This window comes from Anolis carolinensis, chromosome 6 (genome assembly GCF_035594765.1).
Source record: "Anolis carolinensis isolate JA03-04 chromosome 6, rAnoCar3.1.pri, whole genome shotgun sequence".
Classification (NCBI taxonomy): Eukaryota; Metazoa; Chordata; class Lepidosauria; order Squamata; family Dactyloidae; genus Anolis; species Anolis carolinensis.
In genome coordinates this window covers 109,811,154-109,830,877 of record NC_085846.1, presented here as the reverse complement: position 1 = coordinate 109,830,877, position 19,724 = coordinate 109,811,154, and the positions used below count along the sequence as shown (strand labels likewise).

Here is a 19,724-nt window from a genome sequence, read left to right as displayed (position 1 = left end):
CAAAAGATCTATAAGATCTCTGTAATGTACTTAGTGGTCACAGTACATACATTATGGTTGACACAATAAAGCTACTGAAACTGCTTTTACTATGATGAGTGACCCATAAAGAATGAGCCATGGTGGTGCAATGGGTTAAACCAGTGGTTCTCAACCTTTTTGGCCAACAACTCTCAGAAATCCCAGCCAGTTTACCAGCTGTTAGGAGTTCTGGAAGTTGAAGGCCCAAAACATCTGGGGACTCCAGGTTGAGAACCACTGGGTTACACCCATGTGCTGGCTGAACTGCTGACCTGAAGGTTGCTGGTTCGAATCTGTGAGATGGGGTGAGCTCCCATCTGTCAGCTCTAGCTTGTGGGGACATGAGAGAAGCCTCCCAGCAATACATCTGTATGTCCCCTGGGCAATGTCCAGGCGGCCAGTTCTCTCACACCAGAAACGATTTGCAGTATGTTTTCAAGTTGCTTCTTGAGAACCCTATAGAAACAGTAATGTGTTAGTCAAAGCTGCCAAACTTTCCCCATCTATGAAATCACCAAGGAAAGGTGCCACACTTAGGTGTGCACAAGTAATGCACACTCATTCAAAATACACAAGCACACACATGCTGTGAGAAAGCCACTGTGCTGGGTTTTTTTTAAAAGGAGCCACAAGGCAGCCACTTATTCCGTGTGATTAAGCCTAAGCGAGTGAGCACAATGCAAGGATAGTTTATCAGAGGTGCCAGCTCAGCATTTGTCCCTATTGATTCTTTATTGAAATGCCGGGAGTTTAAATTGGCTTACTGAGCTCCACTCTGTGCACAAGGCTGGCTGGAGCATGCGCAGATTTAGTCCTCAACTGGCTGTGGAGGTGGAAAGAGGGGGGAGAGGAGTACCACATCGCGGTCTTTTGAGCTCTGAGCTGCCAGTTCCTGGTTGCCAAGCAGTTATTGTTTCTGTGACGATTGCGGAGGCTGTTGCTAATTGCCTCTCAGCATCCTCCTTTCTGCTCTTCCACTCTCCTCCTTAAAATTTTAGAGGCAGAAAGAAAGGACAAGAAGGGATAAAGGGTGGGCTCTTATTCTGGTGGCGTTAAATTTTAATTGGGAAGGGGTGTGTGGAAAAGGAGCTGCTCTCTCAGTTGGTGATGAAGGGCTGGACTTCATTCATATTCCGTTAGCTCTGGTGGCTCAAAACACAGTTGAACGCTTCCTCACTCCTCCTCTCTCTTGCATGCACGGACACACCATCAAACACACACCCAGACGTGTGAAACTCTGTTTTGCCTCTGCAGTGGGCACAAGTAGGTGAACATGACTACAGCTAAGGAGGCAAGCTCTTCGGGGAAATCAATCCAACAACAGGAACAGGTAATGCCATTGACTTTCTTTTGTAGAGGACAGGTATAGGATTGTTTGCCTTGTGTATTTGTCAGTTTGCGTGCCGACTTCTTTCCCCCCACCCTTTTCTGACACTGTGTGGCTAATGTTTCCAAATGAGTCACCAAGTCAGTGCTGTTACCTCGGAGCTGTCGTTGACTATAAATACATGTGAGCATAAATTTGAAATTTCGAGTGTGTTGGTATTACCATTGTAGTCCTATTGTTTTCATATATAGAATCAGACAATATTAATGTGTGTGTGTGTTTTGAATATATCCAGGTAGGACAGGAGCAAGGGGAGAGTCACTTCTTGGTGGAATGACCCCATTGGAGCATTTAAAACTTGCTTACAAGGGATGACTGTGCTAATGAGTTTATTCTTGTCTCCAGTTGTGCCCTAATTGGCATAAGCAAGGTTTGTGTGTTTGCCAGTGAAATTGCCACGGTAGCATCATTCCTTTGGTGTCTCTCTCTCTTTCTGTCTCTTAAAAAATTATGAGCAGTAGTGCACTTTGGAGGATATAGTCTCTAGATTTCACTGGCATTGTGGATGTTCACTTCTTCTTAGATGACAGTATGTACGATTGCATCTCCTTCAAAATATACTCAGCTAGCCCTACTGTGTTTGGAAAGCCTCTTCTCCGTTCTGTTGAGTGGATACTCAAATGTTTGTCTCAAAAGTTTTACCCTAACAGTACCATTGATTGTGAACAGCCAGAGAGATGCACTGCTCCATGCAGAGATCAATTGGATTAAGATTTCTTAATGGGGAAATCACTGCACATTACTGTGTACAACAACCCCATGCTGTGTTTGTTAACATAATCTAACAGGTTTGCCATTCCTAGCCTCCCACTCTACCCACCCATGGCCTTGCTCTGAAAAGAGGCAGAAACCTGATATACATACATATATAGATCAAATGGAACTTTTTCTGGTCATTTATCTCCATGTTTCATCTCCTTAACACACGTATGCCAACTTCTCCCCTTAAAACATGCAGGTACACCACCAGTAAAAGGAAAGGGGAAAATATGCTTTAGACTCACCTCTGCACCTTTTACATAAGAATGGTTGATTGATTTTTCTGGCCCAGTTTATAAAATCAACGCTTCTCCTTTGGACTTCCTCTTCAACAGAATCAACATTCCCTGCTGCTAAAGCAATAGCTGTTCATTGGGCCTGAGTAATAGGCACAGATAAGAAGGGATGATATATAAGAAGGCTGGCCAAGACATCTGAGATGCAGCTGAACACTGCAAAAAATAAAATAAAATTCAGAGGTCTTCCTGTACAGTAGCTTAGCAAAATAACATTTTCTCTTTTGTCACCCAACAAGTGCTGCTTCCCCTTCTCACTTCCTTTCACTCACATTTGCCAGAGAGTTTACTGAGAAGTAAATGGTTAATCTCCTGCTTCAGATGTCACATCTTTTGCTTCATTCAGACATCACCTAAACCATAGTTTGTCACTATGATCAGGACTTTTTCCTTGCCTCGCCTCTTTCTATTTTCACACGTTGGCCCATCATCACTTCTCTTTCTCCTCCAGTACAGCCAGACCAGGGAGACCAGAAGCATTTGCTCCCCTTTCATTTTAATCCTGGTGTCAGATGTTGTCTAAATGCTAAACTGCATTTAGTTGCCAATCTTATGTTACAACAAGACAGCTTTGTAAACTCTGGTTTCCTGTTGGCTTTCTGCATCTAACTCTACTTTAGATCAGTTTAACTACACTGTTCCTCCATGGTGGTGCAATGGGTTAAACCCTTGTGCTGGCTGAATTGCTGACCTGAAGCTTGGGTTGCTGACCAGAATGTTGCTGGTTTGAATCTGAGAGATGGGATGAGCTCCTGTCTGTCAGCTCTAGATTTCGGGGACATGAGAGAAGCCTCCCCAGGCAGGATGGTAAAACATCTGGGTGTCCCTTGGGCAACATCTCTGTAGATGGCCAGTTCTCTCACACCAGAAGCAACCAGAAGTATGTTCTCAAGTCACTTCTGACATGAAAAAAACTACACTGCTTGTCTGGATTCAGATGGTGCAGAAAGCTGTGGTTAATCTAAGGCAGAAATTGCTGTTTCTGAAATATTCTTTGTGGGTGTGTTGAAGGAGGGAGGAATATTCAAACCCAAGGTTCACTGATTCTCCCTCTTCTATTGGTAAACTGTAATTTGTTGTTAACATTTTTCAAAAGCCTATTCTTACTTTGAAGAGATTGTAATACTGCCCCTTTTAGTCATTGGCTGGGACAGTGTAGCAAACTAATTAAAACAGGTCTCTCAAGATGCAAATTAATTCTTAAAATAGGTTTCCTCTGGCTCAGTGTGCTGAGAGTTGCCTTCATCTTCTCCGTGCCTCTCATTTTCCTTTGCATGTGTTTATGTTTAAAGAAAAGCGGGAAGACCAGATAGCTAATTCCTCCTGAGATGCAACACAACCAGAAAGAGCACAAAAGGATATGTCTGTTCAGGGTGGCACTTTATTGAAAGAGAGAAAAGCTTGATCAGCTTTTTTTGCATAAGTAGGAAGTAACTCCTGTCCTTGTTCCCAGCACATACTCTTTTAATTCACAAGGACTCTCTCTTGTTAAAAATGGCTTTTCACCTCTCTTTTCAAAGATTGGTTGTATTTATAGCTCAGGCATTTATCTGTTTTCTATAGATAAAGCATGCCTCTGAAGGTGTGCACTTAAAATTAATAATCTTGTGTCTGAAAGTCTTGTGTTCCTGGATCTTTGCAGTGTTGCTGTTCCCTCCTGCTGGTTAATCGTCCTCCTCTTCCTTCCTTGCTGGAAGTGTTGCAAATAAGCTGCTTCCCAAAGTGACTCAAGGCACCTTGGCATCATTAAGCAGCCTGGCCTCTGCTCCCTTCATATGTTTAGATTTCTCTCCCTTTCCGTTCTAGTTGCTGAAGAACACTGTGTCAGTGTAAAGCTTCCATATAGACATTGCGGTTATCATTTTCCTTGTTCCTTTGCAGCAAACCAAATGAACAGGCCTCCTTTGCAAGAGTACTGATTCCCAAGACAGGGGAAAGAAACTCTTTATGTAAGTTATTGCTCTTACATAAGGAAGCTCCTTTTCTCCCTTCCTCCTTCCCTCTCCCTCAGAATGGTTATGGGGGAGGTTCTGACAGCAATTTTCCCTCCACATAGACACTGTCATCCTGCACATGCTTGCTCATAAAGTTGGCTCTTATTGAAATAAGTGGGTTCTGTTTCCCAAGGACAGATTGTTTTTTCATGTCAGGAGCCACTTGAGAAACTGCAAAGGCAGATAAGATTGGATTCTAGGAGGGAGGTATTATTGAGAATTTTGACTGGTAAAATGTTTCATAATTGATGAGGAGGCAGTGTGCCCACGTGTTCAAAGTAACTGTGTTAAGAACGTATATTGTTTCATGTATAACATTAATCGGAGCCCCCGGTGGCACAGCAGGTTAAACCGCAGAGCTGCTGCACTTGCTGACCGAAAGGCTGTAGGTTCAAATCCAGAGGGTGGGGTGAGCTCCCACTGTTAGATCCAGCTTCTGCCAACCTAGCAGTTCGAAAACATGCAAATGTGAGTAGATCAATAGGTACCACTACTGTGGGAAGGTAACATCGCTCCATGCAGTAATGCCAGCCACATGACCTTGGGAGGCGTCTATGGACAACGCCGGCTCTTTGGTTTAGAAATGGAGATGAGCACCAACCCACAGAGTTGGACACAACTAGACTTAATGTCAGGGAAAACGTTTACCTTTACTATAACATTGATCTCATACAGACATATGAAGCACTCATGGATACATACATGCCAATAAATATTATTTTCACAATCAACTGAGAGCTCTACTTTTGGAACTCTTCATACTATTACTCCCCAAAAAAACATTTTAATTCATATTATTTTGGATGATGCATTTGTTGTTGTTTTTTAAATCCCACAGATAACTTAGTAACTTATTTTGTGTATAACATGTAGTTTGTAAAGAATTCCAGTTTGGTATTTATTTGTGAGTGTTGTGTCTTTTGTTGAATTGGAGTTATAGGCCTTTATTCAATATTGGATTGATCCCAACTACAGTTGGCCAATGTCAACAAACTTGGTAAACCAGCACTCATGTAAATCCCTTGGAGTCAGTGGTCTTGTCTAAATGGGAACATGGGTCAGATTTGTGCCATGACACTCTTCCCTTTTTGTTGAAATTTCGAAAAAAAATATCCATGCTATTAATGGAAGGCAAAAGTTTGTTGAGCTGAGGATTTTGCCGTGTTCTCACTTTAGTAGCAGCTGTTACTGTCACAAAATTTTGTGAACATTTTCTTCTTTCCTTCCTTATGATGCCACTGAGACATCTGAATTAGCTGAAGTATAATTGTATAACTATTCTTTCTACAATGCATTTGGGAAAACTAGCATTTTCCCCAATGATTTCCATTAAAATATTTTACTTGTATTAGAGAAAAAGTTGCACACTGAAATATAGTGACATGATGCTTCAGGTCCAGTTGACGCTAATCACTAGGAAATTAAAGCCGCAGTGGTGCAATGGCTTAAGTCCCTGTGCAGGCTGGACTGCTGACCTGAAGCTTGAGTCGCTGACCTGAAGGTTGCTAGTTCGAATCTGCGAGATGGGATGAGCTCCTGTCTGTCAGCTCTAGCTTATGAGGACATGACAGAAGCCTCCCAGCAGGATGGTAACACATCCGGGCATTCTCTGGGCAACGTTTCTGTAGATGGCCAATTCTCCCACACCACAAGCAACTTGCAGTATGTTCTCAATTTGCTTCTGACATGATTTTTAAAAGCTAGGAAATTAATCTGTTTATTAGTTTAAACACTGGCTAGTCTACAAGTTTGTTGAGAGAAAGGGTTGTCCCTAAACAGGATATTAAGAACTTTATCGACCCCATGATTGGTCTTTTACACCAGTATCACCAAAGTGAAATCAGATGGGACTATTTTACTGTAGAGGATGTAAGAATGCACATTGTACAACAAGCACAGCAGATAACATTGCATAAAGGGTCAGGGATGCTGAATCTGGAGCCTTCAAGAAGGGGAGTTGGAGTTTATGCCTGTTCCACTCCAAGCTTCAAGAATTAATCATTGATGTGGAGTATGAACTGGCACAGCCTTTCTGCTCGAAATCCAAATGTGAAAGGTTATCAGTGTGCGTACACAGTTTGTCCTGCTGTGAATCTTTGACAAGCTCACAACTTGTAGACAGTTCAGGTTAAAACTTTTTAGTATCTCTTCCTCCTGCAGTCTTTGCTTTGCCAAGGGTATTCATTTGGTTTTATATTTGATTAAAACTCCTATCTGTTACTGGAGAAATATATTCCAAGTGGCTAACATTTACTCAAACTCAAACATCATCACTTGAGATGAACTTGAGAACACTTCAGTCCTGTGGGATCTCATCTGGATCCTGCCCCCAAATTTTCCCAGTAGCAGCTTCCAGTGGACCCCTTAATACTGGTTGGAACAGTTGGTTCAGTTAGTGGCGACAGCTGGGAAGTAGCCTGTGTGTTCATTGAAGAGTGGAATTATCCATTTCCTATTGTATGGAAAAGCTGGATTCCTTCCCTAATTGTTCACCCTTCTTGTTGCTCATATTGCTTTCCCAGTCTGGAAAGTAAGTGGGATATGTAGGAAATGTCTATGCCTAGAGGTACATCAACAGTTTGCCTCTCTCCCACAAAGAAATCTACTTTCATACCATTCTACTTTCTGGTTGAGAGGATGCTAGGAAACTCTGTGCTTCTCTGATAAGAGAGAACACAAGGTTTCCCTCTCTAGTTGCCTTCAGGGCCACTGGGTTGGCTCCAGGGCACAACCTGATTAAAACTATTCCTTGTCTTGAAACTAAGGTTGCATCTACACTGGCTGAATGCTAAGGAACCTCATATTTGTAGTTTGGTGAGGCACCAGCATTCTTTGCTGAAGAAGGCTAAAGAACTTGTAAATCTACAGTTGATTCAATAGCATTATGCCATAGCAGTTAAGGTAGTATCAAAACCACCTTAGTTCTACAGTATAAATCAGATAAGGGCAAACTTTGGACCTGCAGGTGTTTTGGACTTCAACTCCCAGAAATCCCATCCAACTTATCAGCTGTTAGGAATTGTGGGAGTTGAAGTCCAAAACACCCGAAGGCCCGAAGTTTTCCCATGCCTGGTATAAATGTACCCTAAGTCATTGCATCTGAACAAACATGAATATTGGTCTTATTAATGTACTGCTCCTCCCTCCTCCTCTTACTATTTGAACATGGCTAGCATTACCTATGATTTAGGGAAGCAAGCCAAGTTCAGACAATTGTTAATAATCTTGGCTTCTTCTCCATAAGTCTTTTTGTTGCCTTCATGATGGGTGTTAACACTATTTAAGGCATTTATTGCTGTAGGTAGTTGAAGATGGAAGAGCAAGTTTCTGATCTTCTGCTGGAAGAGTGGTAGAAGCAGTTATTGTGTCCAAATCTCATGCATGTAGCACTAAAATGGAGTTTAGCATTATGTACAAACAAATAGAATGGGTTTAAACCCATTCATATTTGCAAGGGCCTTTTAAAATTAAACTGTTTGTTTTGTTGCCCTCCATCTCATTGACCTTTTTATTTCCACAGTAGTTAAAAATCCAGAGTTGGAAGAGAGTTGCCCAACTCTCTTGTCTTTATTTTGGTAGAGGTAGCCAAATTTCAGCAAAGGGCATTTGTTCCCTTTCTGGTGGAAATCCAAAAGCCTTGACAAAGCTGTGACCTCAAATCCCCAAAGCCAGTAGAGTCCAGAAGATGATTTGTGATAGTTGACTGTGTCTTATTTCTTCATTTCTTCTCTAGAAAAACTTCAGCCCACACTTCCAAGATTGTTATTACACATAACTTAGGGGGTCTTGAGCAGGGAGGGGCTGTGCTTTAGGATGCCCATGACTCACAAGCACCCTACTGCACATTTGATTCCCACCACATTATATGCAGAAAGTTCTACATGAACAGAAACATTGTGTGGGTTAAAAATGTCAGCCAAGGTTCCATCAAAAACGCACAGTGAAAACTATGACTCAGCTGCCTCCCATTTGTTGTACTACATCAAGGACTTTATCAGGGATTTTGCTGAATCACTTGCCCTAGGCTGCCCAGTTGAGAAGCAGCTGGCAAACTCAGTCACCCATGGAAATTGTGAAGTCAGCATTCCCTCTTGGCAACATGGGCCTCCTATTGAACATTGACTTGAAAAGCTTTCCCCTCCCAAAGGTGAATCCCTTCCTGTGTGTACTGAGTTTCTTTGCCAAACCCACATCCTGCTTTTGGATCTCTTCTAATGTAGTTATGGACCAACAAGATGGATGTCCTTGTAGAGGTATTGACATTCAAGGAAGCAGTCAAGGAGAGAGATGTAAAAGCAGAGTAGAAATCTGCTATGATAGTTATAAGCAAAAGGACCAACAAGGTGCCATGAAAAATGTCACCTTAAAAAAAAAGACTTTTAGTCTAAGTCAAGGAACCAGAAATCTGCCATGGCTTCATGTTCTGGAGAAGTTTCCTTGCTCATTGCTTCAGATTTCAAGTACTGTACTTTTGTTGGCATTGTCCTGCAGATTACATTCTTCTTTCTCCAGTGGCTTATTTCCTTCACAGTCTTTTTCCTCCTGTGTCTTTGGCCTCACTTACTCCTGTGTAGGTCACTCACAAGATTCTGGCCTATGTCTACACTCTTGGCAGATCCAAAGTCTCCTCTGGAATTCCTTGAGGAATTGGGTCTCACCCTCTTAAAACCCATCATTTCACCCACAAAGGGAGTAGAGCTGAGATCACAAACTTGACAATAGAGCTCTTCAAATTCTCAGAAGCAATGTTTGTTTCTTCCTTCTTTACTGGATTTTTTTATAACTCAGCAAAAACAAGTTAACTGTCAAGCCCAGCACTTGCCTCCCAGACATTTTCTTCACCTTTCCTCTCACTTACAAAAACCTAACTACAATTAAGGGGAGGGCATAAATAATTCATACTTGTTTACACATATACAGAGTCAAGATAGCAGTGTAACAGGTACTTGCACACAGACTAGACAACCACACCACACCCAGAGAGGACCATATTTATTAAATGCTAGGCATTTGGAATCTTCTGTTTCAGCAACTCTCAATGTGTTTGCAGAACCCTCAAACACTTCCACTAAAGTGAACTGTTGCACCAGTCCATGCCAGAGCTCCCTGTCGGCCATCGCCACTCCGAGTTCCTTCAAGATCAAGCCAGTCACTTCAAGGATACCATCCATCCATCTCACTCTTGGTCGGCCTCTCTTCCTTTTTCCTTCTATTTTCCCCAGCATCATTATCTTCTTCAAGCTTTCCTGTCTTCTCATGATGTGACCAAAGTACTTCATCTTTGCCTTTAATATCCTTCCCTCCAGTCGGGCATTATTTCCTGGAGGATGGACTGGTTGGATCTTCTTGCAGTCCAAGGCACTCTCAGGATTTTCCCAAACTATATACTGAAATTTATTTGGTCTGTTTTTTGCTTAAAGAGTCTTAATTCTGTCCTTTATGGCAGGCTTGTCTATCCAGCTTTCTGTCTGTGGATTTCTGCTTCAGCAAGAGGATATGCTTAGTTAGAAGAGCTGCTCATGAAATCCACAGTCAGTGTCCCTTCTCAATGATTCATTCCTCTGGCAGATGACCTAACAGCATTTTATGCATCTAAAACTGTGTCTAATCGGGAGTTGGAATGTCTGGTGTGTTGCTCAGCCTGACTCAAAGCTGCTTCCCTTTCCAAAGGTTCTCTATTTCCCTGCTTTTCTAGCAGACTCCAGCTGGAATGTCTCTGGTATGAATGAATATATCCTCCTCCTGGCTTTGTTTAGAGCTGTCCATGGTGCTGCTTCACTGGCCAGAACTCTTCCTCTGTTTCTCACTACAATTGGAGCACTGCTGACTCATTCAGCACAATACCGATAGAGGAGAAGTTGGATTAGATCTCATAGTTGTCCCTCATCAACTGAGTACCTTGCAGTATGAGTTCTATTCTTTCCTACTGCCGTATAGTGTCATGTGGGCCCAATATAAAAGTAAAATCTAATCATTACTGTTATCCCACTGGTGTCGTCTAACCCATTTCTCAGTGTACTAGTTTCCTGCAAAAAGGTCCTAGAGAAGCTGTAATGTAATGTGATATTGCTGAGTTCTCTAGCAAGAGCTTCCAAGTTACAGAGCTGCTAACAAGCCTTGTGCAAGACAGAAGCAGCATTTCTCACATTGCCAGAAATACAGGCTATCAATGGATAGGTTTTTGTCTCTGCCTGCACAGTTTTTATAGGCAGAAGCAATGGGATTCAATCTGATGCTAGTGTCATGTTAGTTAAAGGGTATGTAGAGGTGAATTGCATTAGTTAGAACAATACAAATGAGAGTTTATGAACTGGCTCCTGAGTTCACCATGCCATGATTTTCTATAATGCCTTGGCCCTTTGTCAGCATGGAAACAGATAATGGAAAATGTGTGTCTTTTTGAGCCTAGCACCCACCCATTCCTTTTCTTGTCTTCTGCCTAGTTCAGGCATGGGCAAACTTTGGCCCTCCAGATGTTTTGGACTTCAACTCCCACAATTCCTAACAGCCTACTGGCTATTAGGAATTGTGGGAGTTAAAGTACAAAACACCTGGAGGGCCAAAGTTTGTCCATGCCTAGCCTAGCTTGACACATTTCATAGACTTATAGAGATGGAAGACCATCTGTCGGAGTGCTTTCATCCATCTTAAAAACTTCCATTTGGAGATGAACAAACATACCAGCATGTCTGCAGTAAACAATGCAATAAAGCAGGTGGCCTCAAACCTTTTAAGCTGAAGGCTGGTTCGCGGTCCCTCACACTCTTGGAGAACTGGACTATCATTTGAATAAAGATAAAAGTAAAGGTTTTCCCTGACATTAAGTCTAATTGTGTCCAACTCTGGAAGTTGGTGCTCATCTCTATTTCTAAGCTGAAGAACCAGCATTGTCTGTAGACTCCTCCAAGGTCATGTGGCCAGCATGACTGCATGGAGTGCTGTTACCTTCCCGCCGGAGCGGTACCTATTGATCTACTTACATTTGCATGTTTTCAAACTGCTAGGTTGGCAGAAGCTAGGGCTAACAGTGGGAGCTCACCCCACTCCCTGGATTTGAACCACTTACCTTTCTGTCAGCAAGTTCAACAGCTCAGTGGTTTAATCTGCTGCACCACCAAGGGCTCCATAGTTTGAATAAAACATGAATGCATTTCTATGCACACTGCACATATCTTATTTGTAGTGCAAAAAAAGAAAGAACAATACAATATTGAAAATGAAGAACACTTTTAACCAACATAAACTTACCGGTATTTTAATAGGAAGTGTGGGCCTGCTTTTGACTAATTTATTTTTGAATGTACCAATGTGGTATCATACATTTTGAGATGTTTTACTGCAGAACTGCTCTCTTCTTGCTGTCATGGCCAGATATGACCTTCATTCCTCCTGATCTGCTCAAGGGCTTGCTTCTTTCTCTACTCGTTCTCACTCCTTGCTCATTCTATTGTAAGCTCCTAAGGGGCAGGAGCCTGCCTTTGGTTTTTGATACATAGCATATGGCTGCTCTGTATAAATAAGAAATAAGAAATTGGAATCCCGGCATTGAGTCTTGGTGGATTTGCTGCTGCTGAGGCTGGGCCGTAAGATGCTTATTTCCATTGTATGGTGTTTGGAAAGTGAATATTGCAGTTAGGGCTTGATTTATTATTGTTAGAGTTCTGCAGAGATACCACAATAAATGCAGAGTTGACTGTCTGTGGATGCATGCTGTGCTTATTATACACAGCCCATAGCCTAGCTTTAATTTAGTGCAATCGAGAACAGTTGCCTCATCTTTTATAGTGAGATGTTTCCCGTAGTAAGACTTAATTAACATATATTCCATTCATTGGTTTAAATATATTGACTGTTCAAGTATGAACTTTGCTATTTTGATTAGCTATTTTTTAAAAATGTGTGCACACATTATTTGTCAATACCGGAGTAAAGGATATTGTATGCATGTATATTTCATCATCATCTTCATTGTTGTCATAATTGTTTATTAAGGAAGTAGGTTGAGGATGGGTCAATATTACCAATATGTCAGGATCGACTTACTCAAACCAATGTATTCAAATCACGTTTTTTCAATGTAAAAGAACTATGTTATTCTCTTCCCTAAATTACTATATACAGTAGAGTCTCACTTATCCAACATAAACGGGCCGGCAGAATGTTGGATAAGCAAATATGTTGGATAATAAGGAGGCATTAAGGAAAAGCCTATTAAACATCAAATTAGGTTATGATTTTACAAATGAAGCACCAAAACATCATGTTAGCCAACAAATTTGGCAGAAAAAGTAGTTCAATATGCAGTAATGCTATGTAGTAATTACTGTATTTATGAATTTAGCACCAAAATATCATGATATATTTAAAACATTGACTACAAAAATGTGTTGGATAATCCAGAATGTTGGATATGCGAGTGTTGGATAAGTGAGACTCTACTGTAGTAGAATCTACTTAGAGCCGCAGTGACTTGTGCCAGCTGGACTGCTGACCTGAAGGTTGGGTTGCTGACCTGAAGGTTGCCGGTTGGAATCTGTGAGACACGGTGAGGTCCCGTCTCTTAGCTCTAGCTTGTGGAGACATGAGAGAAGCCTCCCAGCAGGATGGTAACACTTCTGGGCATCCCCTGGGCAACATCTCTGTAGATGGCCAATTCTCTCACACCAGAAGCAACTTGCAGTATATTCTCAAGTTGCTTCTGATGCGATAAAAAGTAGACTCTAGGTTTTGCTGGACTGCAAACCCCATCATTCATATATTTGCTGGGAATTACAGTCCTCAAACATCTGAATGCCTACATGAGTCCTATTCCAACTCTACAAGGGCCTCCAGTCATCCAAGGGTGGAAGCTGTGGATGAGGAGACCTAGGGCAAACAATTATTCTATTAGTTTTCATTCCACTTGCAGCTAATGTCCATTATAAAAATATTATTAAGCAGCTTCAATAACAGGAAGCACCCAACAGTGTATAGGGTATATGTAGAGAACAGAAACTGTGCAACATTATATACAGCACAATCTTGCAAAGAAGCATTTAATACCATGGGAATTACTCCCAACTACATGCAGATAAGGTTGTAGCTTTAGCAGCCGTTGGCATATCCAATTGCATCAATAAGTAAAGTGGGAGCTTAATGATTCCCTTTGGACAAAGATATTTGCTTTCCTCCTTGTCAGGATGTTATTTGTCCATGGTCTCGTATCCTTTGGATTCACATTGCAGTCCCTATTAAAATGAGGGAAGAAATCATCCTCTTTTTTCCCTGTTACTGTAATGTGGTTGATGAAAAGTTCAGCATGCTGTCATTTCTTAGAATGATGACCTTCTGAAAGTAAAGGCTTAGAGATTAATTCTCTACGAAGCTTAAGCGGCACAAGATTCAGGAGAATTACATCTGATTCTTTTCTGTGGCCGTGTCCTCTTAAGGTGTAATGCGGGGTTTTACATGGTTCGTAGTGATGCTAGACTTTACTCTCAATGCTTTTTTATTAAAGCAGGAAGTTTCTTTTTTAAAAAAAATCTCCACATGCACACTGAAAGTACCTGGGTGAAACTAAATTTACAAGCCAGCAAAATCCAAGGAGAAATTGATTGAAATATTCTCTGAAAGTACTTAGCACATAAGGCTTGTCCATTAGTGAAATGTTTATTGATCAGTGAACCTTTCTGACTTTCATTCTAGGGAAGGTCGAATATTTCTTCATTTTCCATTGTTGTTTTAAACACCTGACTGCCTCTCGGAAGTACAGGCTCATTCAAAGGCGCAGGACTCATTTAGCACTTACATTGGATAGATGTTTAAAGGTGTTTGAATAATTATGTAGTTGTCAGCATTCTGGTGGTGCTGGTTTTATGAAATAATCACGCAAATGCCAGATAAAGGTTTGTTTGTTTTTTTTGCAAGATATAAAAATTATCAAGTTTATTGGGGCATCATTGGTCTTTCAGGTAACTCTCCCATTGGTAATGCATCTGCACAGTTTGATATCAAGTTAACTTGTCATGGTTCAAGATGATGGTATCATGGGGGGTTGTAATATTACAAGATATTTAGCCTACTCGACCAACAGACCTCATGGCTCCATAGCATTGAACCTTAGCAGTTAAAGTGGTATCGAACTATATTATAGATCCAGTTTGGGGTGAAAAGTGAGATTGAGGCTCCACCTTTATTCCCTCTCTTTGACCACGGAACCACATATGGATTTCATCCTGTTTTCTTAGGAATTCATATGATGATAAATTGAGTCACAGAAATAAGTCCCACTGTATTCAGTAAGGCTTATACCCAGGTAATTACTGCAGTCTTAACAATATCAATAGTATAGCAACTTCAAAATGATATTGGTATCTGTTTTGTGTGTGTGTGTGTGTGTCGGGAGTGAGAAACTGCAAGTTGCTTCTGGTGTGAGAGAATTGGCCGTCTGCAAGGACATTGCCCAGGGGACGCCTGGATGTTTGATGTTTTACCATCCTTGTGGGAGGCTTCTGTCATGCTCCAACATGGGGAGCTGGAGCTGACAAAGGGAGCTCATCCTCACTCTCCCCAGATTCGAACCAGAAGCCTTCAGGTCAGCAACCCAACCTTCAATTCAGCAGTCTTGCCAGCACAAGGGTTTAATCCGTTGCACCACCGGGTGCTCTGGCAATATCTGGATGATAAGATTACTCATAATGGCAAAGAAGCTTCCTGTAGAAACTTTTTTTCTTAGTGTACCTTGAAAACCAGGCAGAAGGTAAAGCTCTGCCAGTCTTTTTATATAGAAGCCAGGAGGCTGATGTTTGTTGACCAGGCAATAGTGTAATTGTATATTCTAAATACACAATTTTTGAGCAAGTACTGGCCATTTGGATTGGGGAGAGAAGCTGTATTTAGTGCTATCTGTCAGCTATTACTCTGGGGAAAACACCTGCACAGCAAGGCATAGGATACCTCCTTGTGCAATGCCAAAACATTACTTTCACAAGCATAATGCCATTCATACTAGCATAAGATGCCAAGGGGATTCAAGCCATCGACTGTAAATAACCTTGGAGAGTATTGAATACAGATTAGTACTTGCATTAGTCTATGCCACTAAATTCGGTGTTAATGTAATACCACTAGGAACAGTAGGAATAAAGAGATTAAATAAAGAGGAATAAAGAGATTTCATATCCCAAGAGTGAGTTGAGATACCTAAGAATTTGTTTCATCCATTACGGCTCATTAGGTTAGCAAGAATGATCTACTGCGCTGGAAAACAGGACTCTAGGTGGCTGCGTGGCATTTTTTGAAAATCTTATTATGCTGTGTCAGAAAGGCCAAATATAAAGAGCACTTATGCAAGTGAAGGGAGGGGAGGAGAGACATGACAAAAAGTGTAGGTTTTACAGCATTCTGGTAGGAGAAAGCTACAGACAAGTTAATTGAAAATGCTTTCATTTTATTACTGACGGTTGCCTCGTTATTCAGAATGCCATCTTTCTTCATGAAGGATGAACATTTTAGTGTATCTCAGGGCAGAGCTAAAGATTTGTTAAACAGATTTCATTTGATAGTCACTTTCTGCCTCTCTAAGTAATTTAAGAAGGGAGAGACATCAAGAAGTGATGGAGCAAGCGAAGGCAGGAAGGAAGGAAGGAATGCACAAAGCAGTCCATTATTGCCGGGCTAACAGAGTTTATCATTGTTCAAAATATGTCATCCCTTCCAGTCGTCTGGAGCTCTGCTTTGTCCTTTTGAATTCCTTCCTCAAATGATAATAGGGAATTATGTTACAACCTAGCTTAAAAAGTGAATAGAGAGTATGCTTAGAAACATCTCTCATAGACTGGAGATATGGCTTCAGCCAGTAATCTGTAAGGCTGATTCCCACATTGGAACAGAAATAACCTATAAGAGCCTTCCATAAATAATAATAATAATAATAATAATAATAATAATAATAATAATAATAATAAGTTTATTTATACCCCGCCTCCATCGCCCCTGAAGGGGACTCGGGACAGCTCACAGATATCAGATAAAAACAATGACAGTAAACAATACATCAGTAAACAAAAACATAATCTGGTAATATCCAGACATATTGGATTATAAGACCCATCACCATCAATGTCCATTGGCAAGTTATTGGCAACTACGTGATGAGGTCCTATTGACATCAACTTCATCTGAAGGATTCCATATTGGGGAAAGCTAGCCTATAGGATAGGTAAAGGTAAAGGTAAAGGTTGTCCCCTGACATTAAGTTCAGTTATGTCTGTGGGTTGGTACTCATCTCCATTTCTAAGCCGGCATTGTCCATAGACACCTCCTAGGTCATGTGGCCAGCATGACTGCATGGAGTGCCATTACCTTCTTGCAGAAGCGGTACCTATTGATATACTCACATTTGCATGTTTTCAAATTACTAGGTTGACAGAAGCTAGGGCTAACAGCAGGAGCTTACTCCACTCCCCAGATTCGAACCACCAATCTTTTGGTCAACAATCTCAGCAGCTCAGCAGATATTTGGCTGACAGTTTTCATGCACGTGCATCATATATTCATCGCAGACTGTTCCTTTGAATTATTACCAGCATGCTAATGCTATTTTAAAACAAAACCTCATCCATCCCCCTTCTCCCTCTCTCTCCCATTTTTACCTTCATCGTATACATCCTATAATAAGGGAGGAGCAATTGCACCTAAGTGCACCTAGCAGCTGGTACTTTGATGGTCCTCATCACAGCTGAAACCATTTCCTGAAATATATGTGTGTAATAGGGAACTATAGCATATGATATAGGGCTTGTTTCAATTAAAGTATTCAGAGATTTAATATCATTTCCCAAAAGTGTTCAGCACTGGTGTTTTAGTGACATAAAGGTCTTAGACCAGTGGTTCTCAACCTGTGGGTCCCCAGATGTTTTGGCTTTCAACTCCCAGAAAGTGCTAACAGCTGATAAACTGGCTAGGATTTCTGGGAGTTGTAGGCCAAAACACCTGGGGACCCACAGATTGAGAATCACTGTCATAAACTATATTCCCTGATACCCCAGAAATATCTTTTTGTGTTGAATCCAGATTTAGCTGTGTTTACATTGGACAGATTTATTGAACTCAATGGTATGGATTAAATCCCATTGATTTGAGGAAGTATCCGCCAAATCCGATCAGGTCTGGGTGAAATCTCATAAATGTTACCATGGCAAACATTTCTTTCTATCTGCAGGGAACTGTAGGAAATGCTTGAAAAGCATATATTGAAGTTGAATTTCTTAGATAAATAGGGATCATTTACAAAATGTGATTGTGGTTGCACTTTTTGGTAAGTGAATCTGCTTCCAGTGTGTGCTTTTAAGAAACAGCAGAAAGCTGAAATGAATTTATTCTCATTCTCCTGGCTTGATCTATAAAATGAAAAGCGTTTGGAAATCCATGTAGTAATGGGGCTGGAGTGTATTTTGCCTTAGATATTCGACTGTCTCTGAGAGGTTTGGCACCAAAACAAGTCTTAAAGTTTGGAAGCCTAGTAAATTCCAGCTTCAGCTCAGTCACTGAGCAATTAGCTGTTACCTTAGTTAACCGTTTTAAAGGTGCATTTGAGACTTTGTGCAAAGTATCCCTTAAGTGGCATCTAAACTGTAAGTCTAAATCCCCGTGACCCTGAAATCTAGAAAGGCAAAAACTTCAGCCATCTCTTGAGTACCTTCCTATATTACTTTTTATATGAAGAAGACACCTCATCCTCACCAGGGTTGGAGAACAGCTACTAGGCATAATGGATCATTGGCACTGACCCACAAAAAAAAAATCATCATTTGTGGTTGTAATATATCAGTTTGCGAAGATTTTGTTGTTTAATAATGCAGGCAAGAGCAATGTGTGTGCATAGGGCTATGTTGAACATAAGCTGCTAACAGATAAAGTTAACAGCTGGTTGGGTTACACACCAGAGGGTTAGGTTGCTCTTCCGCCTCCATCTCAAACAAACTGGAATTGTAAATATTTCATACACAAGGGAGACATGGGCAGAGTGTTCCAGTTTATTAACTGCAAAGTGGCATGCCTGCCATGCTGATTTCTGAATATGACATGGTTGCTGCAAGCAGACCTGCCTGTTTTGCTGAGATTTGCTATACTTTCTGCTTTTTTAAAAAACAAATTGTGAAGAACAACAGTTCATGTTTTCCAAATTTGTTATCAAATCTGCTAGTGGCTTTTTCTCATCTCCTCTACCTGCCTGGTCTTTGTGGACTTCAGCAAACCTTTCGGCTTGTTTACTACTACTGATTTTTTAATAAAATGAAAGAAAGCTGCAGATCTAAGGAGCTCTGTTTATTGCTGTATACTGTTTGTGTTGAAATTGTTAGCTGCTGAATCAACAATCAACTAAAGCTATAGTTCATTCTTTTTCATTGCTCTGAGGCCTCCCATACGACTTCTGAATCACCAAACAAGGATTAGTGCATAGCTTCATGCCATCTGAGAATTGAACTGTTAGGGTTGGGTGTTTGTTTGCAGAAATCTTCACTCACTCGGCCAATTCTAGCTGATTAAAGTAATGATCTAACTCTCTTGGCAGACAAGCTTACATGTCTTCAAATATTCAGAGATAAATATTTGGTGTAAGAATGGAGATGGGAGTTGATGGAATATTGTTAGCAACCCATTATGAATTTCCTGCTTATAAATCTGCAGATTATGTAGATTTGGTGTCTGTGGAAATAACTCTGCAAGATATAATTTTGCTTGAGTTTGTTTGTTTATCTTTGCTAAACTCTTATTTTAAATGTTGTAAACTGCCTTGGGTGCCTTGGCAGGAGAAATGTGGTGCGTAAGTGGAACGAATGAATGGGGGCAAATAAACAATCCGGAGCACATCTGTTGTGAGTAATTATAATAGTTCTCTCCGAAGCCCATGTGTATGCATACACAAACACAACACTTGTTATTTGTGATTATTTGCAAGCAACAGAAATTATATACGAGTCAAGATAGGAGTTGTATAGAGATATTTCCATATAAGGATACAGACATTTCCATATAGTAATGCAGTTATTGTAAACTCTGTTTTTCTATACAGTGTTTTTAATAGCATCTAACATGGGTCTAATGCAAATCCAGGAGACTATTTCAGATTGGACAAGTCAACAAGACACACTAAATTGTCAGAAACATCATCATCATCATAATCATCATTGTGATAACTTTATTTATATCCCGCCACCATCTCCCAAAAGGGACTCAGGGTGGCAAGTTGTTAGCAAATTGCTGGTCTGTGCTGTACAAAACTTT

At 40.8% G+C, this 19,724-nt stretch overlaps 1 protein-coding gene across 6 annotated transcripts in view; it reads left to right on the top strand.

Annotated features, from left to right (window-relative positions):
- Window positions 1-19,724, top strand: part of dpp6 (dipeptidyl peptidase like 6) — a 557,184-nt gene that overhangs the window by 297,122 nt on the left and 240,338 nt on the right. The window contains exon 1 of one of the 6 annotated variants that reach the window (XM_062984638.1): window positions 854-1,351. The exons of the other annotated variants lie outside the window; for them this stretch is intronic. Coding sequence (XP_062840708.1) covers window positions 1,295-1,351 — 57 coding nt within the window. The 5' untranslated portion in view covers window positions 854-1,294. Of the gene's footprint in view, window positions 1-853; window positions 1,352-19,724 lie in introns of those variants that run through there. 6 annotated transcript variants of the gene reach the window in all.